The following is a 24544-nucleotide window of genomic DNA, read 5'->3' on the forward strand; positions in this document are numbered from 1 at the left end:
TGGTTTTCATATAGAACTCTCCGTTTATCGGAGCCCCTAAAAGTTCATGTCCTCCAAATACAAACTCGTAGTGAACTATAATATATGATAAGACCTATGATAGACTCACGTGACTTAATAGAACGGAATCTAAGGTCTGTCCACCAGAATTTTATAGTTTGATTAGTCTACAAATAATCATCATAATCATACAGTTGATATACCATTGTAAATATCGGTTAAACAATCGATTACCAACGAAATAATCTTATTATCACTAACCTAATTAATTGATGGATAGATGCCCTTTCCATCTATAATCTAAAATATAGGCTCTCTCACTTACCACAGTAATTGAATACAAATGGTAAATATTTAAATGGTACCCAACCACCCTAATACACCCATCCACCACGAAAATTGTGCCCTAATCCATCTCTTAAAGTCTACAATAGGGGCCTTTGAATTACTTGTTTCTGTGTTATTTTAACTTTAGAATTGTCCTTTTCGGATACCTATGGATGATTACTTTTTAATTAATAAACGTTTTGTTTAAACTTTTTGGTTTTCCGGAATAGTTTTAAATCTTTTGCATAATTGATTCAAGCGTAAATTAAAAGATATATTAATAATGTTGATTGAATTTAATTCAATTAATATCAGCACCTTTTATAGGGTGTATATAATTTAATTAATATATTTAAATATATAATATATTCCAATTTAAGTGCATGAAGGAGTTCAGATAATTTGGATAATATATAAAAAACCATATTAATAATTGTTTGTGGTTCGAGTTTATCACCAAACGTAAATTTGATTTAACTATATATACTATATATATATATGTATATTTATACCAATTTGCCTGGATATATTTTAAATATCAAAGTTATTATTTATATTTTATAACAATTGACTTTAATCGCATTCGACAAATTTATTAATGAATTCTAATAATTTACACAAGACATTGATTAAATTAAACGCATTGATGAATTCTAATAATTTTAAATTAAAAAAATATTATATATTTGTCAGCTACTGCGTGCACATTCTTTTACTCAAAGCGTCCCAGGACGTGCGACGATGACGGTTTTCTATGAAATAATAGGGGTGTTCATTTTTTTTAACTGAATTAACAGGCCGAATTAAATTAATTTGATTAATTCAATTGATTATCGAATTAGTTTGGTCAGAAAACAGTTAATATTTTTTTTAGAATCCGGTTGACAGTTAATTCAATTCAATTCAAAATAGGTTAATTAATCGAAATTAAATTTTAAATTTTAAATATATTATATATAACATATAGGCTCACCAAAACCATTTAAAACTCAATTAATAATTTAAGATTCAATAACTTTTAAACCTAAATCAATATTAATTAAAAATATCTAGAGATTATTTAAATTAATTTTAAATTGTTTTTTGAATTAAAAATTATTCAATTGTTATATAAATTAGAAAAATTTAAAAAAATCGGATAATTCGAAAATTGACTGAATTAACCAAAATTTATTCAGTTCGGTTAATAATTTTTAAATAAATTTTGGTTCGGTTAACGATTAAAGAAAAAAATTTGATTAATTCAGTTATGATTAATTTGATTCGATCGATGACTGAATTAACTGTTTGAATACCCCTATAAAATAATACCGCCCAAACGCAAATTACAAAATCAATTTTTGGTTTAATTTTATATTTCATCCTTCCACTTCTTTAAAAAAATAAAATTCTTTTACTTTAATTATCAAAATTTAACGTAAAAAGATAAATTTAGAATACATAAATAATCAATGATCATTTTATGTCTTTTAATACTCAATGTACTAAACAAAATATCACATAGGTACCTTTTATGTACATTAACCTAATTGTTACAATAAAAAGTCAGAAAAACTCTGTTAATGGCACCCTCGTAAATACATTAAAAAGCAAGCCCAATTTCGCAACAGTAATCTCCATAAAACGGAAAATACTCGTTAAAGCTTCACAAATCACAAAATCTGGACTTGGAGAGCAAATAAGATTGGGAATCAATTCCTTTGGGTTGTTTATCGGAGAATGGCGAACCAGTTGGAAAGCTTAGTGGCGACGATAAAATCGAAAGTGAGGGCGTTGAAGAAATCGAAGAAGAGTAGTAACAAGCCGTACATTAAGATGGACAAAAGCTCCAGCATCAAGGTGGAGATCCGTAGCAGGAAAGCACGACAGCTCATCGATCGAACTCTCGAGGCCGCCGATCGCCCCGGAAAACGTACCGTTTCATGAACCTCCTCTTCTTTTCCCCGTTATCTTCCGTAGATGCATTTTCATTTTCATTTTCATTTTCATTTTTAGAAATGTTTTAGGTTTTCTTCTTTTCTAGTTTTCTATCAATCTTATACGTCCTGATTTCCCAATACATGAATTCGATCAAATATAATATATCTTTTTATCTCTCATGTTCGTTTTTTTTTATCATATTTTTAAGAGAACTCATTATATGTTCAAGACAAAGTTAAAATAAAATATTAAGAATGATAATCTATTTAAGATCAAAATAATAGAAATTTATTGGATGTTTAATCTAAAATACTATTTGGCTAAAATTTTCTGAGACTCCGAGAGCAAGAGTCTCTCCCATGGTCTATTAACTTCTTCAATTTCATAATATAAAAATAAAATAAATCTTGCTTTAGTTCTACTATTTTATATGTTAACTTTTTATCTATTCTCAATCAAAATTTAATTAATAATATTTCTATACTTTAAATGATTTTTGTAATTATCTAAAGGTAAGGTAGATAAGTTCTTATTAAATTTGAATTGATTTGACCAAATTTTAAAAAAATCGACAGATCAAAACTCAGATTTTATTTGAAACAAATAAATCTTATTGAATTAAATTAAAAAATAGAATTTTTTTCTTGCATTTGAAAAATTATCCTTGAGATTATATTTCATTTATAATATATTAAAAAAAAACAAATTGTTTTTAAAATATTGGATAGGAAATGTCGTTGTGGGAATTGTTGACTTTGGCAATGTGTTTGACTTGGAGAATGCATCACAACCGTTAATTAAAGATGCAGTAGATACTAGATGGTCCAAGTCCAATATTATATAGTTGAGTAATGAATGCTGTTGAATGACAGTAGCTGTTTCCTTTCAATTTTTAGGTTTTAATTTGGTCAATATTAATTATTGTTCATCTCCTTCTGATCAGACGTTCGAGCAATTGGTCGAATTCTTAATAATTGATATTATTTTTTTATTATAATTTTGTGGAGAGATTATTTTATATTTATAATATAAAGAATATGTTTGAATAAAAAAAATCAATATGTTATATAAAATGAAAATAAGAAACTCGGACGTCGGGTGGATATTGTGGCTCGTGGCTCAACTCATGAACATGTAAAAATTAGCGGGTCGGAGATCCAACTCGAGAAAAGGGAGGGGCTGGTGGCCGTTGGTTAGCTTTTGGGTAATGCTGGGCTTTTGAAAAGAAAAGAACGCTACATAGCTCTATAAGAGAAACGTAGCCTACATGTTTAATGTCGACCATTTATTCATAACCGACGACATACAACTTAGATTATCGTGCCAAGGATTCCGAAAAGAGTTCGATCACGATTCCGATATATAAAACATCAGTCCCGGTCCGAATTACGTCGATCCTCGAGATCCTTAATCAAGGCAATAGCATTCTCATACGATGATCCACCTTCTTCAACAGCTTTCTTAGCTATCACTCCAATCTGTCTCGCTTTGTTTATCATCTCCACAGCCTCTTCTCCGCCATCCATCAACCGGTTCACCACCGCCTCCACCATGTCTCTCCCAACCGATGCCTGAGGCTCCATGGTCCACAAAAGCCAATCCAAACTCCCCACTTTGACACCAGTCTTCAACACATCAGTCACCAGCTTCTCGTTAAAGAACTGATCCGCAGACATCGGCCATGTGATCATCGGCACGCCGCAACACACGCATTCTAAAGTCGAATTCCACCAGCATTGCGTCATGAAACCGCCGACTGAGGATCAACAACTGCGGTGCCCATCCATTGATGATCAGACCCTGTTTCGATTCTTTCATCTTCTCTTCAAACTCACTAAAAAACTGAGTTCCTTCACCTTTGAACACGTCTGTAATTACCCAGATAAATAGTTGATTCGAAGCTTGTAGGCCATATGCGATTTCGAGTATCTGTTGTGGAGCTAAACGGGGAGAGCTTCCAAAGCTGATATAAAGAACAGAATTTGATGCTTTAGAATCAAGCCAACTGAGGATGCTTGTTTCATCAATGGCGGCCTTTTTGCCTCTCTCGGCTTTATCAGCAGTGTTCCTGTTGTACAGTGATACAGGTCCTACGATCCACGCTTTGTTCCGTTTCTTGAATTGTTCTACATAAGCTGGTTCCAGTTCGTAGAAGCTATTAACCACAACCCCATAGCAATTCTTCATAGATTTCCGCATATTATCTTCTACAAATGGAGATGCCGGAAGCTGAGGTCGAGTCAATTCGATCCGGTTGGGGAGATCGGGCACTACGAAAGGCTCGTATTTCGAATCGACCATCCAGTGAGACTTGAATTTCCATATATTTTCTCCGACACAGGTCGCAAAGCAGCCGTTTCCGCTGAACACAATCCTCGGGATATCCAATTCGAGCTTGTCAATAGCATCGGCAGCCCAATGGTGGAACATGTCTTGGACTATGCAGTCCGGTTTGCGTTGAAGTAACAGCTTTTCCAATGGTTCTTGGAGCATTGAAGTGTCGGTCACGGGACTCGCGGTCATGCCGGTGTCGGATATGTCAGTTTCGTCCGGTAATTGGAGGATTTCGATGAAGATCCGACGACCGGATTGTTGGTCACGGAGGATGGATTCTCGAAAGGAAAGAGAGCATGTTTAGGAGTCGAAACGACGACGGATTTGGCACCATGAGCTGCAAACATCCTGGCCATGTCGATCATGGGGATTTGATGGCCTCCTCCTACAAAGGGGAAGAAAAACATTTCAATCGGAGAGGATAACGAGTCCATCAGTTCAAAGAAAACGAGACACACCGAGTTGTATTTTAGTTTGGAGATGTATGTTACAATTAACTCGATTCGAAGCTAAATATAATCGGCGGTGCTGGTTTTTTCACAAGAAAGTGCAGCTATATACATCGGTATGGGCAAGCAATCTTGAATGTAGAGAAAGGTGTAGTCAGTGTTTACCAAAGTAGACATTATTCTACTATTTAAACTGTTTTAAGCCTTTTGGTACTCCATTGTTTGAACGGCATTATTCTACTGCCTGTTTTATAACGCTCCAATATATATATATATATATATATATATATATATTATTTATATCTTACTATTGATTAATTTAAATTAAATTTCATCAATATTAATTAAAAAATAACATATTTAACATAACTCTTTTATGTAAATAGAAGTCACTAGTTTTATTAAAAATAAAATAAAATTACAATGATGATTATAACTATAAGTGTAAACTAAACACATAATTAGAATATTTCCTATAATTATTGATATGAAGCTAGTCACTTAAGATCATATAAGAGTCATACAGTGAAAAAGTTAAAAAAAAAACATCCAAGAAAACTCAAACAAAATAAAAATGTGAATAGATATGATTGTATCGGCAAACGAGCCATGACATAGGATTAAGATATTGAAATACCACTGATAATCGCGAATCAAAGTTTAACGCAGTGAGAAAATTATCTCCGAACGCAAACTGCATATCTAAATTCATCCGATGGTCCAAAGCAGGGTAAATCAATAGGGTAATAAATATGTGTCATCTTAATACGTTGATGCCATGTTCAATCTAACTCTAAGAAAATTAAACGATGAGATTAGCTAAACAACTGTTAAAAAAGAATGAAACATATTAAAAAGCTGACGAAAACGTGTCATAAAGATAAAATTATTAGAAAGTAAAAAAGAGAAAATCACATATGCGATATAAAAAATAAAATAAAATAATAAATACTGACAGTCAGTGACCAATATCAAAACTGTTACCATCTAAGGACAAATGCATTTAGCCTGCTGAGGGGTCAAATACATACGCATTATTTTAGATAAATTTTAAATATAGTTTAATATATTAAGGAAATGAAAAAAATTAAAAAAAACTTGGGCAATACTTTATGATTTATGACTGCTTTTATTTAACCCAACTTTCTATATATCAATATTTAGATTATTAAATATTATTTAAAAGTTGTAATATTTCATCCTATTAAATAAATATGTACCTAATTGTATTATTATAGATATATAATCTCTACATACGCATTATTTTAGATAAATTTTTAAATATAGTTTAATATATTAAGGAAATGAAAAAAATAAAAAAAAAACTTGGGCAATACTTTATGATTTATGACTGCTTTTATTTAACCCAACTTTCTATATATCAATATTTAAATTATTAAATATTATTTAAAAGTTGTAATATTTCATCCTATTAAATAAATATGTACCTAATTGTATTATTATAGATATATAATCTCTACTCTCACGTTACGGAACTTCCTTTTTCCATTTACCACCTTTGTACGATTGGAAATGGCTGTCCCTTTTTTCATATGTATAGATAAGGGGAGGTAAGATAGTAGGTTACCCCCAACACCAGGTTGAGAACAGCTTCCGTAAGAGACCTCCAAATTATAAAATGTCCTCCATGGGACTCGATCTCACGACCTCAAGGTTAAGAACCTTGTGCTCTACCAACTGAGCTGGATGGTCATTTCTCTTTGTACGATGGGAAGTTGGGTGGAAATGGAATTCGAAAGAAAGGAAAAAATTGAGAAAATTTGCAATTTTATTGAAGTAAACCCAAATTACTTTTGTCAATATTTTTCATTTGTATCATTTCTATATTATATAATTGAATCAATTCAATTTTTTAATATTGATTAACTGTTGTGATGCTATGATCATCTTTACGGTACTGATATATATAATATTGACAAAATAGTTTGCGTATGAACGATGATATAACATCTATATTGAATTAATTGTTTTAGTTGATTTTGATAACATAATTTATTTTTTTAATTGAATTTGAGAGCGTAATTAATTTTATTTAAAACCTGAGAATTTATTTAATATTTAATTAATGTTATAAAATGATATACTATAAATATAAAAAAATCAAATTGTTGCTCATTAATATTTAATATAGAAAGTTAAATTGATTCTCACAAATATAAATTATTCATATTAACGATAGTAGTCGAAGATTTTTTTGATTAAAATAGTCAATTTTTTATATTTATAATTATCGATTTATTTTTTATTCTTTAATTTTGTAATATTTAATTGATATTTTGAATTCTCTATAGTGTTTTTGTATTTTTAATATGTTAATTGCTTTACATTTTATGATATTTTAAAAAATTTTAATTTTTTTAAAAAATTATGTCTTCAATTTTTCAATTAAAATTAATTATATCACCGAATTCAGTCAATAATCAATTCAGTACATTTACCATGTCAATATTCATATGTGGATTGGCACATCGGTATAGTGAGTCACCACACCAATATCATTAACTGTCACATCAACATTGTAACAATCAATGTCGATCAAAAGATAAGTTAATATAATGAAACAAATTTGAGAGTAGGGATGGCAACGGGCTGGGTATTGGTCCCCCCGTCCCTGTTTAAAAAACACATACATGTTCCCGCTTAAAAAATCGCGGGGATTTAAACGGGATCCCCATCGGATAATCGGGGAAAATCGTAGGGAAACGGGCCCCGTTTAGTATAAACGGTTATTTAAACGGGTATCGGGTCGGGTATATATATATTTAAATTAAATATATAAATATTATATATATATTTTTAATTTAATTTAAATTTATTAATATTATATATATATATAATAATTATTTTTAATATTTATCGGGCGGGGATTACCAAACCCGTCCCCATCCCCGTTTAGCATAAACGGTTTTCTCCGTTCCCGTTTAATTCGGTTTTCGATTTTCCCATCGGGTTCGGATTTTTTTACCATCCCTATTTGAGAACAATTTGATGTGATTAAAAAATATGTAAAAATTATTTATTTATGTTTATTTTACGGACAAAATGGCCCATTAAAGTCGCAATTAGAATGAATTTTGATGTTTGTGAATGAAGCAAACTGGACTGTGAAAGTCACCTCTATGATGGGTCTTTGTAAAATTCGATTCCGAAACAATCAATCAATAAATTGAATATCTATAGTTAAAAAAATATAATTATTATTATATAATATTTTAAATCATTTGATGCTTTCTTTGGATATAATGCACATATAACTTTGTCTAAAAAAGTATTTTAAATCATTTAATATATTATTGGTGTACTTACCATTTTTAGAACCATGAACTTTAAACTTGGCAAAATCTGAACCACCTAAAAACCAAACTTTTTTCCCTGTAATCACTATTATTATTATTATTAGTATTTATTATTATTATTATCTTATTAGTAATTATTATTATTAATTATTATTTTATTATATTATTATTATTGCTATTTGCAAAATATATATTTTAAACCCAATTACCATTCACAAATAAAGCCCAAGCTATATACTTATTTATTTTAATTTGTATTACAAACTAAATTAACCCATACAAAACCAAGCCCATTTGTTTACAAAGCCCACGTGGTTATTTTGGTAACCCTAGTTCCCCCTTCTCAGCTGCAGCCGCCCTTCATCTCCACCGTTGGATCTAACAAGGATTTAACGGTTGGAGTTAAACCCTAATGATAAAGGGTTTTCTTTCTTGTGTGTATGGGTGTTTCAAGAGCAAAATAGAAAGGGGAGAGATGAGGGGGTGCTTACCTCTCGGCCGTTTGGGTCCCTCGCCGAGGTGGGTAGCGTCGGAGCTCGCCGTGGGTTCGTGTAGGTGCCTTAGTCGTTTTGCATGTTGGTTGGGGGTTATATTTAGGGGTTAGAACTTGGAAAGGAGAGAACTTTAGGTCTCTTGGGAGCCCACCATTACTCAATTTTTACCATTTGTATATTTTAATTACACTTTAAAGTAAATAAAGTTATAATAAAGTGTATTTATTATTATATACTATATTAAATTATTTAATATATTATTGGATCAAAAGACAAAGTTAACTGGAAATTAAAATGGTGTAGGGTGAGAAATCTACATCCTTTTCAATAAGTAATCAATGCCCACCATTAACTCCACCTTTTCATTGATATAATCAAATATATAATTATATTAATTTTTTTATTATATATTTACGACAAATAACTTAATTAAATAGAGGTCCATGACCCTACCTACCCTTAAAGCGACCATGTCACTTCTCCTAATTGACCAACTTCTCTGCTAAAATATCCTTATGGATCCTCAAAAATACCGTATTTGATTCTTAATAATTTCGTGTTGATCATCATTAATTTTCATTGTTTTAATTGTGTATCATAAATCATATTTTAAATTATTTGATTATATTTTATGTAACGATAATATATAAATTTGTACATTGTAAGTGTAACACATTATATCACCTATTAAAAAATATGATAATAGTAAACATAAACGAATGATAATGAGGACCATAAGCAGCATATGATAGGCAATAAGTAAACCAAATTAAAAAATATATATCCCTAAAAGGAGCAAGTTCCATTATCAATTTAAAAAAAAAACAAGAATCTCATGTACGTCATATGCATACTTTTCCTTACTTATCATCGTAAGTCGCGGATCTACAAGTATTTGAGGGTAGATATGTATTTTATTTTAAAATTTGATATTTTTATTAGTTAATTATTTTACTGATTGTGTTCATCTTATAAACTTGTTTGTGCCTACTCCATTCAAAATTTTTATGTTATTAACATATTTGTGTCGACTCTTAAAAATATTTTTAGATTCACCATTGCTTATTGTTCCATCATCCGCTAGCAATTATATTCACGAACAAATTTATTTATAAACTCGTTTACCTGGTTCTCATTTTCATTTTATTCATTTTAGATTTTAAATATTGGTAAAAGTATGTACTAAATAGATCACAAAGTGAACTTAAGAGTTTAAAATGTGAAGCCTAATGATTAGTAGTGTAATTTCATCAATTTTGAAAACATATTTGCGAAAACTAAATCAACATGTAGGTGAACTTATAAAAGAATATTTTCATAAACAATAAAGGAACTTGTTCATGAACGCTAAACAAATCGAACATGAACACAATATTAAAATTTTAAATAAATACGAATCGAACGTTAACACCTTAAAAGAAAAACGAATACAAAGTCATCCTTATTCTTTCAAGCCAAGCTTATTTACACCTCTACAAGTTTTTATTGTTACGCTCAAATTAAACTATTTCTAATTTAGAATAAATTATACAATTCATCGTCGAACTTTCATAATTTTCATTTCGGTCACAAAAAATAAAAAAAATAAAATTTGGTCCCTATCATTAATCACCATTTGTATTTTAATCAGTCCTATAAGATTTCATCTTAATTTATTAATCACTTGCATTGAATTTTATTTTAATTATCTCTTTAAATTTTATAAACTTTGTCCTTATATCAGTCATTCACTTTAAATTTTAAGGTCAATTACGTATTTAGTCACATTTATTTTTGAATTTTCTTTAAGTTATCAAATTATATTTTTTAAAATCACACTTAATGTTATGTTTTTGTCGAATGCTAAAAAAGTAACGGTGATGTTAACATACAAAAATAAAATAATATCATATTATTATTGAAAAAAATAAAAAAAATACAACGTCAACTACTACGTTTATTTTTTAACTACAGATGATCAAAGAGTAACATTAAGAATGATTTAAAAAACAATTAAGTGACTAAACAAAATCATAATAATAAATGGACGACTAAATACATAGTTATAGTAAATTTTATTGTCACTATAAGTTAAATTAAGTGTACTAGAAATCTCCTGTGAACTTTTTTAAACCATAATTAGTACTTAATCCAACGGAGAAACAAACATCATCGACAACCACCACTGTTCCCAGTGTTTTAAACCACAGCCACGATCTCCGCCTCCACCACCACCTCTTCCTTTTATCTCCTCCAATAATATTACACCAATTGTTTCTTTCTTCTACTATTTCCTTTGTCTCCCAGTAAACCCCTTCGAGTTTCGTGTCTGGCTCGGCTCACAATTTCCTCCGTGATTCCTCTTCCTCTTCCCTTCAAAAACATCCCACCACAAAGAAATTTTTCTCAAAACCCAGAAGAAAAATGAAGAACGGCAACGCTAATACGAAGCTGATTCTTCTCCACCCATCGATCCACAAACCGGTCGCTTCCCCCCACCGTCTCTTCTTCCTCTTTTTGGTCACTTTCTTCACTTTAGCTTTCTCTCTAACCCTTTTCACCACAACCTCCATTTCCAGCCCCTCTACCCATTCTCTTTCCACCGCCGCCTCTTCCTCTTTACATCCGTCAGTCACCGCCGCGCTCCTCCACTATGCTTCCACCGTCAACGCCACCACCCACCACATGTCGTCTCCCGAACTTTCCCTCATTGCTTCTACTCTCCATAATTGCCCTTCCTCGCCTTGCCGTTTCCTCGTCTTTGGGATAACTCATGAACCACTCCTCTGGCACTCCCTCAACATCCACGGCCACACCGTTTTTCTCGACGAGAGCGAGTACTTGGTCTCGTCGTTCGAGCGCAGCTACCCCGAAATCGAAGCGTACGATGTTCAGTACACTACCAAAGTGAAGAAGATGTCGGATTTGTTGTCTTTGGCCAAATCCCACATCGGCGACGAGTGCAAGCCGGTGCAGAATCTCCTGTTTTCCGATTGTAAGCTGGCGATCAACGATATGCCGAACCATATTTACGATTTGAGCTGGGATGTAATCTTGATCGACGGTCCACGTGGCTACTTCCCAGATGCTCCGGGGAGGATGGCTCCGATTTTCACGGCGGCGGTGATGGCGAGGAGCAGGAAAAAAGGAGGGAAAACCCATGTTTTCGTGCATGAATTCGAGAGGGACGTTGAAAGCATTTTTAGCGACGAGTTTTTGTGCGACGAAAATTTGGTGGAAACCGTGGATTCTCTGGGACATTTTGTCCTTAAAACAGAACCCATTGACGGTAAGAAGCCTCAGTTTTGTAAAAATCCGATATCATCGTCGCCTTTATCTGCTTCATTATTATCCGGACAACGTGATGACTGAAAAACATTTCGATTACATTTGATTTTAATTTTGCAAATATTATCATTTGCACATCTCATAATATTTGTATAATATATAAATGTTTACAGATGTGATGAACTAGTTCTGTTTGCTATCTCAGAAAAGGTGGGAAAGATAAATGAAAATTATTAAATTTTAAAATTTGCTTCCTAATTTTGAAATGCAATCAGTGAGAAAAACAGTGGAAAGTAAAAGAAAAAATGAATCAAATTTGAAATTGTTTTAAAAAGTTTTTTTAATGACATGGTTTTGACTCATGAAGATAAATAATAAGTTTGGATATTTATAAATTATTTATTTATTGAAAACTTTATTAATATCTAAAGATTAAGTTACTAAATATTCATTTTATTTATGTTTTGGTTATTTAACTTAAAAAAATAATTTTCTCATCCAACTTTTGGAATATTTTTTTCACTCGACCTTTAGTGGTCTAAGTTTGCTTAAATTTTCAAGTAAATGTAGGGGGGGGGAGAATAGTCGTAGGCTTAACGTCGGTGGTGGCCGGTGGGAGGAATGAGGATAGCATTACTTGGGGGAAGATGTGGTGAGAAACCCGGATGAGAGATTAGCACAACCACATTGGGTACAAAATTTTAAGCTTTTTACGAATGTGGGGAGCGGTACGCGCAACAGGTTTGTATGGCCCGGCGACGCTTAAAACAATTGGCTGAGAGGCGCGTGCTGATAAGAATCTTACCGGAGCTTTTGCGGCTACTGACAGAATGCCATCGGATATGGGCTACGGCTTTATTCTTTTACCAGGGAGGTCACGTGGTTCACGTGATTAAAAGACGTAGGTTGCGGCAGAAGATTGAAAGCAAAAGCGGTGGTGTCGGTGTGTGGCAATAAAACATGGTTCATTACAAATTTATTGCAAGGTATACAAATGATGTATGATTATAGATTATTGTCAATTATTAAAGACTATAAAATGGTTCTTTGATCATAGAGTAATGTTTTGTTGAATAAAATGATTATTCTTACTATTTATATGTTCTAAATTCGTCATTTTCTATTTAAAAATCGACAGTATTGTGAGCGGACGTTAAACTACTAACTGTGATATGATAAAATATGATCCAAAAATCTCAAACGACTATTATATTCCAGTCAACAGGTTAACTTCAAGTTCAGACTGTCATCAAATTTTGAATTAAAAAAAGAAGAGTTTGAAACATATCAATAATTGGATGATTATTTTGTAACTTTTAATAATTGAGTGACTAAAAATCATATAGTCGAAAGACTATTTTATAACTTTTTATAATCAAAACACTGAACAAAATAACACCTTATAATTAGGGATCATTTGTATACTTTATCTTACAATTTATGTCATTTGTGTTATTCATACGAAATGTTCTATAACTAAATTATATTTAAAAAATAATTGTTCGATTGACTAAAGGATGCGGATGAATGTAGTCGTCTTTCTTAAAAATTTTAAATTAATATATATATGTATTTAAATAAAATTCATTTATTCATCTAAAAAAAATCTCAAGCACAAATAAACCAATCAAAAAATCAAAGAACAAAACAATCAACAAAAACAAATTTTAAAATTAAAAGCCCCAATCAGCAACTAAACTAGAATTAGAATTAGAAATCTTCCTACTTCCAACAAGCCTTAGACGAGTATCATTCTTAATCTGAGAAAAAAATAACATTGATCTGGCGTTCTTCACTCCCGTGATGCCTATTTTTCCTCTCCTGTCAAATATAGTAGTTAAGCGCACACCAAGCTAACTGAGTGATAGTAGCATGCAAAGACTCCTTTACAAACCTTTTGCAATCAATTAATTAAGTCCATCCAACCATTGTGAGATCTATCATGCCTGCAAGCTTGTAAAATCAACTGCCAAACTTGACAAGCATAACCGAGTGCTGGTATATGTTTTAAATATTTTATTTATATTTTTAATTAATAATATATATTTCACCTCCTATAATTTTATAAGTTCATCTCCTCCTAAAATCTTTAAAATTTAACCCCTAACATACAATCATACGTTCGTTCATGCCTAAACTTGTTCATTTCCTCTAACATATAAAAATCACACATGTACAACCAGGGGCGTGGTTGAGGGTGTACAAGGTGGGCGATCGCGCAGGGCCCTGAAATCGAGTATATCTATCAGTTGTTGCTATTAATAAGCATAAAAATAGGAGCCCCGAAATCGAGTATATCTATCAGTTGTTGCCATTAAGAAGCATAAAAATAGGGGCCCCGGAATCGAGTATATCTATCAGTTGTTGCCATTAAGAAGCATAAAAATAGGGGCCCGAAATCGAGTATATCTATCAGTTGTTGTCATTAAGAAGTATAAAAATAGGGGCCCTTTATAAGAATTTGCACAGGACCCCGACAACCTAACCACGACCCTGTGTACAACATGGCAAAAGGTTTTGTGCACGTCCCTGTATTATAGGGTTGATTATTTTTTTCTCTATAGTTAGAAAAGGTATAATTTTTTTTATTAAACTAAAGGCGATTTACAAAGTAGTATATATTCTAAATATTCTCAACCATTTGATAATAGACGCTCAACCACCTTTGTAGTTACTAGCGCTCAAACCCATAACCTCTTGGAACAATAACGATTCCTTTAACCACTGAGGTAAATTGGTTCGTGCAAAATAGAAAAACTCTTATACATTAGAAAATGAATAAAATGATATTTTATAACAGTTAAAAATATAACTATTTTTCTAAAATGTAGTGAAATTAGTTTAAAATATGACATAACATGATCAGGTGATATATTGTAGTGAAGGAGATATTCTACAAGTGGGAGGGGTCGTGGTGCCCAAGCCCACTTACATAATTTATTTTGTCTTTAAATTATATAATAAATTTATTCATTTTATGGGATAATTGTAAATTGTCCTGTAAACATTATAATATATATATATATATATATATATATATATTCTACAAGTTGGTATTCTGGTTTTGTCTCTAACTATAATGTATATTTTTTAATTAACTATGTATATTTATTATTATATTGAGTAATTCATAATTTATATAATATTTTCACTTATAATACAAATATTAAACTTTTGATTGAATTTAATGTAACAAATTAATAATATTTTCATTTATAATACAGACACTAACATGAAGTAGAGAACGAAATAAAAAAAAATATTAATATTTTAACTCTAGGTCTAGTAGGATGACATGTTAAGTAAAATAAAGAATTTAAATTTTAATATTATAAACACAGTAAATCGAATTAAGAAAATCGTTTCTATGATATAAATGTAATATCATAGATAGAGAGAGAGAGGACAATAAAGATAAAAAATTTATGTCGAAGGGTCGAATCATAAGAAAGAATTGAATATAAATTTTGAGTTTTGAAATAATTCTTTTACAATTATTAGGTAATAAAAATATTAATATTAAGACACATTATAAGGAAACAGATGAATATTTGATGTATTAATGATATATAAATTTATAATTATCAATAAAATATATAACAACACATCATAAAAATTTTATAATAAACATATAAAACTATACAATATCAATATATCAAAATAATATATAAATAGGGATGAGCATTTTATCTGGATTCAACAGATTTTGTCTCGACTCTATTGGCAGGGGCAAAGCTCTGTTGGGGCCCCGACTCCTGTTAAAATTTTAGTATATTTGATATAATTTTGGTCTAATAGTATTTTGGTTCATGTAAAAATAAATATTTAAAATAAAAAATATAAGAATTTATTAAATATTTAATTGAGTAGAGACCAAACTTCATCTTCTCAAATTTTTGGTCTAGTAACAATTTAAGTCTTTATATAAATTTAAATATTATACAAATTAGACGTTGTCTTGTGAATTTTGAGTTTATATATATATAAATATGTTGTGAATACAAGGTACTATATGTAAAAAAACTCAATCATTTTACAATAAACGCTCATACCCTTACATATGCAATGCTCAAACGCGAGACCTCAACGATAACAATAATCCCTTAATCACTAAAGTCGTTTGGTTCGTATTGAATTTTGAGTATGAAATATACCTAATAAGTAATTTTATTTTTTTTAAATAGTTCTGACCCCTGTTAATATTTAATTTTGGCTCTGTCGCTGTCTATTGGTCAGGTTTTTTCTTGAGAATCTTGATTTGATTCGGTTCAGGTAGAATTCAAATTTAGGATGAAAAATACTCTAACAAACTCAAAAATAATAATATATTTGACATTTATATATTTTAGGATAATTCCTATAATATACACATCTTTATATATTTTTCGATTAAATTTCTATTTTATCTAATAAACCTAAATTAGGTTGAGTGACTACTGAAGAAGTATTATACTCGAGTCGAATTTAAGTGGATGAAAAACCTTATCTGACTCACTATTTTATGTATATAAGAACAAGCAACGAGAGTGCTTCCAAGTTCCAATAGCCAAAATCATAACAGCCGTACATGGTGGCAGCTTATTCAGCATTCCCGAACTACATACGGTTACACTTACATCCACGTTTGTCTTAAATTTTTTAAAATCCAACTTTGATAATAAACATTGTTAGATCAAAAACAATTACGATCTGTAAATATAAACCCTTAAAATTTGTGTCTGGAAAGAGTTTTGTAAGTAACCGGAGCTTTCTTGTTCTTGGTCATCGTCTTGGTTTTGGTCCCTTCCAAATGATGGTGCCATGAAGGATTATCCCTGCAAGGAATGTGTCATAACCATTTTTTAAGTAAAACAATTAAATATTATTTTAAAAAACGATTATGACTTTAATTTGAAAATTTTGGTGATTTGGAATTAATTTGGAACTAATTGAATGAGAGTCGCCATCGACCTTTGAGCTAGGTAGGTCGAATACCCAAAAACGTCTTTAAAACAATTTTAAGAAAAATCATTTTTTAAGACAAAATTCGGTCTGCGTTACCGAAGATTCATTTAAATGGATTCGGGAGTCGGTTACGTGCGGGGAAGGGTAAGCACCCCCACAACGCCCCAAAATTGGTACTGTGTAGCTTACACGTTGTCGTAAATGGTGGAAATTACGAATCAAATATAAAATTAAAATATGATCCATTTATTGAAATATAATTAATTTGCTTGGAATCAATTAATTAGAGAAAATTCTTTAATTCGAAAAGAAATCTCGAAATTAGTAATCTTCCGTCGGGAAAACTATTTCGACTATTTCTTATCCGTAAAAAAAATATTCTCTCTTTGACAAAACACGAATTGAATATATATATAAAATTGATGTTTACATACAACAAAATAAATTGATTAAAAAAAATGAATCGAATATAAAATGTAGAACGAAGATTGATAATTTACATGAAATGAAATAAATTATTATTCAGAGACCTTTGCAATGTTTAAAATGGAATGAATTAATAATTAGCAAAATACAATTAATTTATTTCAAGTCCTTATTTGGTTCGAATGTCGTATTGGATTGCAATACTTCGACCAAGCAATACTTCGATCAAGCAATGCTTTCCACGCCCATTCTACAAATCATTGTTCTTGAAATTTTCCGAGCAACAAGTTAACATATAACATAAAATAATTAGAATATATATATTGAAAAATTTATAAGATGCACGTATACCTAATAAAATATAAAGGATAAAATATTTGCAAAATATTATAATCAAGTATGTAATAAAACATTAACTAACGGGTCCTTTATGAAATAAATAAATAAATAAATGAGATCAAACTAAATTTACATCATATACATGGATATAAATAGATATAAGGTCAAAATTTGTAAAATACATACATGCATGCAAATATAATATCATAGATACAAACAATAAACGAAAATATAAACAAACGCAAGCAATCTACAAGAGAATACAAAACCATATTTAGAGATAATCAAATTGTAGTGCACCTGATTAATTAAGATTAAAGTAAAACTAAGGATAGGACCAAACCACAAAAATAAAGTAATAAAAGTCTAGATGTGTAATAAACCCATAAACATAGATGTTTCAGAATCAACATATAATGACTAAAAATAAAATAAAATTAAACCTATAGGATTTAAGTCTTTATATTCTAAACTTTATTCAAGGACCAAATGAGTGTTCTATAAACATTGAAGCAGAAGTCAAAACACCATAAATAATAAACACAAACAAACATGGACTAGAATGTGAACTTGCATGAATGCTATGACCGCATTCAAATATTCTCATAATAATTGCAGTTACAAATGGGGATTAAAATAAAATAAAACAAAAATATAAGACAGAATCCGAAAGATTAGCAAAAATGCATAATAACTAGACAGGGACGAAAATGAAACATTTACGAATATAAAAACCAGAGTCGAACATTAGCAATAAATAAATAAATAATATAACACATAATAAGGACTAAAATAGAAATATGAAACATGAGAGCTTGAAATTAAAATAGAATGCATTTCCATTAATGGCCAAAATAAAAAATTACAGATGAGGAAGGACCTAGATTGTAGTTACCCCGCAAGCTAAAATACACATAAGGCCCCCTGTGAAACTACGTCGTTTCACTAATGATGTATAAGGCCCAAAATCGGGCTTGCTTACCCATTCATCCCCATTTCTCATTTCTTATCAAAATAGAGAGGAGAGAGAGATTCAAAAATCTCTTAAACTCCTCTCATCGGAGAGAGGGACCCGGCTGAGCTTGCGGTAGCAAGCAGCGACGCACGACTGCTGGCACGGCGGCCGGAGGGACCAGATGGTCCCAAAAGCATCTCCTCACCTTCCTTTACCCGAAACCTAAACCATTTTCATCTAAAAACCACCTAACAACCCTAGATCTAAGATTATACCTCTCGAAAGCTTTGAACTCCGGCGACCACTTGGCTTTCCGGCACTCCTCCGATGAAGGTATTATCCTCTCCTACTCCTCTTTTTTTTCTTCTCGGTTGTGGTTCGAATGGATCTCCATTTTTTTCTTTTTATTCGGTTCCTTTTTTTTATTGATGCATGTGTTGATATCTTCTAACTGATGGATGGTTGAGTTCGTAGGGAATGATATCCCTACACTCATGTTGTCATCTCTTGGATTCGATTAGATTTGCTTGGATTTTTTTTTAATTTTTAATTGATTTCTCTGCTATCTCACTGTTGAGGGTCACTGTGGATGACGGATGGACTGGAGAGATTGGCAGTGACTCGAGAAATCACCAGCGGCGGCTCACTCGGCTCGGGAGTGACCGGTGAAGACCACGCAAGGCTGGGGAAGCTAAATAGCCAGAGGCGGCTGGCTGGCTGGCTGATGAGTTAGGGTTAAAACCCTAATGTGTTTAGGGTTTTCCCCAAACGGGCCACATCGGGTTAGGTCACAGTCCAGTGGGTAGAGTCCAGGTTTAATGATTGGATTAGCATATTGGGCTTTGGTGTTGGGCTCCGGAATCTTTGTACTGGGCCTGGAAACAGAATGTAATATGTAAATAAAATAATAATAATAACGCTAATAATAATAATTAAAATAACGATAATAATAATATACAAAAAAGACCCGGACAAAAACGGGTGTCTACATAATGATTTTATACGTCGCAGGGTACGGACACAACCTAATGTACTTCAGGTAGAACTCTGCAGTCTGCACATTCCTGCAACGACTTCTGGTCCGGAAGACCGGGGATACAGTTCTGTCTCACGTCAAGAACACCGCTTTTTATCAGCTTTCTGCAAACTGGGCCTACTTTGGTGAAGAAATTATCCGAAAGCGACAAGTTCACCAAGTTTGTAACCGCACACAGTTCCTCCGGTGCTTCTCAGTACAGTAGATTATTAGCAAAGTTGAGCAGCTCGATTTAATCCAAGCACGACAAGGAGCAGGGCAATGGTCCGGTTAACAGGTTTCTCTCCACATCGAACACTTTGAGTTCTTTTAAAAACCCTAGTTCGAAAGGGAGACAGCCTGATAATTTGTTGTTCAGCAGTAAAACCTCTATCAATGTCGAGTTAAGGTTGCCGATGCTTCGCGGGATCGGACCGGTTAAGTGGTTGTTCGCCAATGTGAGGTAAAGAACCGGTGTCGAACCGAAGTTTTCCGGTAGTTTGGCGGTGAAATCGTTGTTGTTAATGAAGAGTACTTCGAGTGGTTGGTTGAAAATCTCCGGCGAAGGAGTTAAAACGGATGTCTAGAAACGATGAGTCTTTTATGCCGATGACTGTCGTCGGAAACGTGCCGGAGAAGCCGTTGTTGCTTATGTCCAGCTCGTAAAAATATCTGACCTTCGAGAAATCCGGTACGGTGCCCGAGAACTTGTTTGAGTTCGCATGGAAGATGGCGAGGTCGGGGAGGTTATCGATGAAACCTTCGAGTGTAAGGGCTGCTAAGTGAAACCCGTTGAAGTCAATGCCGGCGACGGCGATGGCGGATACATTGTCGGGTGGGTTATCACAGTAAAAGCCCGTGTAGCTGCATATGTCCGACCCGACCCAGTTCCCCGTTATGTTAAGTGGATCTTCGGTGATCGTTGTCTTGAATGCTTGGATTATGGGGTAAACAACGGCAAGTCTCCGGTCTTTGAAGAACAATCGTTGCGTCGCGACACCCGGTGGCGGTGCCGGTGATGTTAACGGTGACCCTATTGGGCTCATATCGGTATCATTCCGGCGTAGTACTAAGAGGAGAAATGGAAGGAATAGAAAATAAATGGAAGTGTAAGTGAACACTTTGTCGAAGAAAATTAAATTTTCCATCGATTGAGGTGAGAGGAAAGGTCAAGGGAAAACATGTTGCAGTTGACATTTTTAGAAATAATTACTATAATGTTTTTTTTTCTATTTTTTTCAATTAGCTCTATTTTTATTGAATAAAAATGAGTTTTTCTTTTTTATTTTCTATCGGGTTTGTGTTTAGTTCTCTATTTTTAGAGATAATTTCAGGTTAATATGAATCTCCTTAAATTCATTTTGATTTGAATGTTGGATGGATGCGATATAATATTCGAGTCTGATTCGGGTTAGTTAAAAAGTCAACTTGACCCATAATCATATCTAGTTAGTACCGGGACATGTCTTACATTTTTTTTATCTATTAACAATTTAAGTCTCTATAGATTTAAATATTAAATAAATTAGACATTGTTCTTCAAAATTTTACTTGATGTTCGATTTTGATTCCGTGGGAAGTTTTACAGTGCGGCACCCTTAATATATAACTAAAAAAACCGATTTTGTTATTATTTAATTAACAAAACGAGTAAAAAATTACCTAAAACATTATTATTTCTACCTAAAACATCAATATTTTTTAACATTTTCGGTAAAGTGTACAACAATAACAGAACCTGTAGAAAAAAATAACAAAATCAATAAAACGTCCGATAATAATAAAACTGATGGAAATAATAATATTTTCGGAAATTTAGGGTAAACTCCATCGAGGATAACAAGTATTTATATAAGTTTATTTTAGAAATCGGAGTAAAAAAATTATTGTTAGTACGAAAGTCGTCTATGACAAGAATTTTTGTTTTATAATATATGTTTTAAATTAATCTATTAATAAATTAAATATAAATAATTATAAAAAAATTGAAATATAAGGAAAGAATTTGAGTAGAAAGGGGCTTTCAACAGCAACATAAATGGTGTGCTCACTTTTAAATAGCTACCTCCAGTTTCACCTTTGGAAGCTCACTATCACAATAAGTGCGTCCGTCCCTGATCAACAGTGACTAGGGATGGACATTAGACTCAAATTCGATGAGTACCGACTCAACTCGACCTGATTATGTCAGTTTTTTTTTTAAATTTCGGGTTCATGTCGGGTCGGGTCAGTTTTTTTAAATATGATGTTCGAGTCGAGTCGGGTTTAGGGTGAAAAATATATAACCCGACCCGAAAATATATAATTTTATCTTATATATTTAAGAATAATTACAATAATACCTCTATATATATATATTTTTTTTCAATTAAGTCACCGATTTCATTGTATAAAAATAATATTTTTATTATTATTTCGGGTCAAATTTTTAAATTATATATCGGGTCGGATTCGGATCAGATAAAATCTTATTTTGATAGGGTCGGATCTCGGGTGAATGATTCTTTATTTTCGGGTCGGGTCGAGTGGACCAAGCTAGATAAATTATCATGTGATTTTGATCAGAGATGGATTGAGGGACAGGCGGAGATGATTACCTCGTAAAAATTTTAATTTATTATATATTTTATTTGTACTTTTTATTAAAAATTTATTTTTATCTACCTTTAAAATTTTATAAATTTACATCTTTAATATAAAATAATAATTTCGTTTTGATTTTGATAGCACTTTTTCTTTGTTTTGGTTAGACATAGATTTTCAAACACCTTAGTACAAATATCCTACAACTTAACCAACATTGAAATACAAAGGATTCTTACAAATTACAAACCATGATTCTTTAACAAAGCTTCAATACATTGCAGTTCGGCAATATAGTATCATTACCAAAGAACTGTAACATAAAACATATAAACAACCATAGAACCCACCACCGATTTACAGCCGGTGAGGGATAAGTGTGCTATAAGTTCTCGGAGATGGGGAAGAAGAATCCATTGATTCTTGCCCCGATTTCACTCTCGAACTCGAATTATAATCACCACCTTTCATGCATGGAATCCACTTGAACGAATCCTTCCGATCGCAATGCAATATTCTCGAAAAAAATGCAGCACACTCGGCTTTCGATCTTTGATCCGGCAAGTCCAAGATGCAGTTGTTTCGAACATCGAGTATCTTCTTCGATATCAAGTCCCTACAAGCAGGGCCAACCTGGGTGAAGTAGTTGTTCGACAAGGATAAATTTTGAAGCTTATGGAGTTTACACACGATTTCGGGTACTTCCCCAGACAACTTATTGTTAGCCAAGTTGAGTAGCTCGATGCTTTTCAAGCAGCCGAACGAGTGCGGGATCGGTCCGATTAGCTTATTGGTGCCGACATCGAACACGGTGGCTTGACTCAGGTTACCGATCTCGTATGGCAAACATCCTGTAAGCTGATTGTTGAGGAAAAGCACTTCGAGTAAGTTGGAAGCTTTACCGATGCTCGTCGGGATCGGACCGGTGAACTTGTTGTTTGCGAATGTGAGGTATAAAACCGGTGTATCGCCGAGATTCTCGGGTAGTTTTTGTTGGAAGTTGTTGTTGTTGATGAAAAGTACATCGAGGTCTAGATCAAACACTTGTTGTGGAACCGTACCTTTAATGGAGTTGAACCTTAAGTCCAAGAAGGTTAAGTTTTTGGCTTGAAGGACTTCCATGGGGAAATCACCCGACAAGTCGTTGTTGCTGAGGTCGAGTTCGTATAAGTATTTGATCTTGGAGACACCGGGACGAACCGTGCCGGTAAAGTTGTTGGAGTTGGCGTGGAAGATGGTTATGTCGTGTAACTCGTCGATGAAACCGTCGAGGGGAAGGGAACCGTCGTTTCCAGCTAATCCGGCGCCGTTGAAGTCGACCGCTGCGATGGCTTTTTCGTTCACGTCTGGACGAGTCTCACAATAGAAGCCTTTGTATTTACAGACGTCGCTGCCTCGCCATGTGTTTATGTATTTTCTGCTGTTGGCGTCGTCTCGGATTTTTTTCCGGAACTTTTGGATAACCTTGTGGGATTTTTTGAGTCGCTCGTTTTCGAAGCAGCCACTCTTTGTGGGGTGCTTACATGGTGGTGGAGGCGGCGGCGGCAGAGGTGGTGGTGGGGGAAGTTGACATTTTGGTACAGGTGGGGGAGGAGGTGGAGGTGGTAGTGTACATTTTGGTTCAGGAGGTGGTGGTGGAGGTGGTGGTGGAGGCGGCGGCGGAGTTGGTGGGGGGGGAGGTTGACAATTTGGTACAGGTGGGGGAGGTGGTGGTGGACGGTAGCCGTAATTGTAAGGAGAAGGAGGAGGAGCTTCCCAATGACCACCGCCACCGCCGGCGATGATTGTTTCGAAGGTTTCCCTGCTTGTTCCAATCAATGGATCATCATAACTAGCAGCCCGGTGAACCAAAAATGGATGAAAAATGGTTGAAAACAACAAAATTGCAGCAGATAAAGAAAGGGTAGGCATTGTTTTTTCTTTCTCTTCCCGAGATAAACGAGAAATGGTGTTTAAAAACCAGAAAGTAGTAGCCATGACCGAGAAAAGTCAAGGTCGAAAAACATGTTACTCGAGGGAAAAAACAACAGTGTAAAGTACCAATGTCACTTAACTTTACAGTGTTCATTGATATTATCTCTGAATTTTAAAACGTTTTAATTATAATATTAAATTTTAATTTTGATTTTAATGTAGACATTACGTCGTCATTAATGATCAATTTCTGTCTACTA

The 24544-nt window shown here is 32.8% G+C and overlaps 3 protein-coding genes and 2 pseudogenes across 3 annotated transcripts; 2 read left to right on the plus strand and 3 right to left on the minus strand.

Moving 5' to 3' along the window:
• The first annotated feature begins 1993 nt into the window (after positions 1-1993).
• Positions 1994-2393, plus strand: LOC120214832. Its single transcript, XM_039212633.1, has one exon. It carries the CDS (start codon positions 2047-2049, stop codon positions 2251-2253), a length of 207 nt encoding a protein of 68 aa, XP_039068564.1. The 5' UTR covers positions 1994-2046; the 3' UTR covers positions 2254-2393.
• A 1224-nt stretch (positions 2394-3617) lies between these two features.
• LOC120215036 lies at positions 3618-5032 on the minus strand (annotated as a pseudogene).
• A 6179-nt stretch (positions 5033-11211) lies between these two features.
• Positions 11212-12192, plus strand: LOC120214932 (protein IRX15-LIKE-like). The gene has a single exon (XM_039212734.1). It carries the CDS (start codon positions 11245-11247, stop codon positions 12190-12192), a length of 948 nt encoding a protein of 315 aa, XP_039068665.1. The 5' UTR covers positions 11212-11244.
• Positions 12193-19797: 7605 nt separating this feature from the next.
• LOC120215037 lies at positions 19798-20833 on the minus strand (annotated as a pseudogene).
• A 1859-nt stretch (positions 20834-22692) lies between these two features.
• On the minus strand, positions 22693-24294 carry LOC120214933 (uncharacterized protein At4g06744-like). The gene has a single exon (XM_039212735.1). It carries the CDS (start codon positions 24279-24281, stop codon positions 22728-22730), a length of 1554 nt encoding a protein of 517 aa, XP_039068666.1. The 5' UTR covers positions 24282-24294; the 3' UTR covers positions 22693-22727.
• Positions 24295-24544: the final 250 nt, after the last annotated feature.

This window comes from Hibiscus syriacus, unplaced genomic scaffold (genome assembly GCF_006381635.1).
Source record: "Hibiscus syriacus cultivar Baekdansim isolate YM2019G1 unplaced genomic scaffold, ASM638163v2 tig00110109_pilon, whole genome shotgun sequence".
In the NCBI taxonomy this organism is placed as follows: domain Eukaryota; kingdom Viridiplantae; phylum Streptophyta; class Magnoliopsida; order Malvales; family Malvaceae; genus Hibiscus; species Hibiscus syriacus.

Coding starts and splice junctions, on each gene's coding strand:
- LOC120214933 (XM_039212735.1), bottom strand. CDS start 24,281: ATGCCTACCCTTTCTTTATCTGCTGCAATTTTGTTGTTTTCAACCATT.
- LOC120214832 (XM_039212633.1), top strand. CDS start 2,047: ATGGCGAACCAGTTGGAAAGCTTAGTGGCGACGATAAAATCGAAAGTG.
- LOC120214932 (XM_039212734.1), top strand. CDS start 11,245: ATGAAGAACGGCAACGCTAATACGAAGCTGATTCTTCTCCACCCATCG.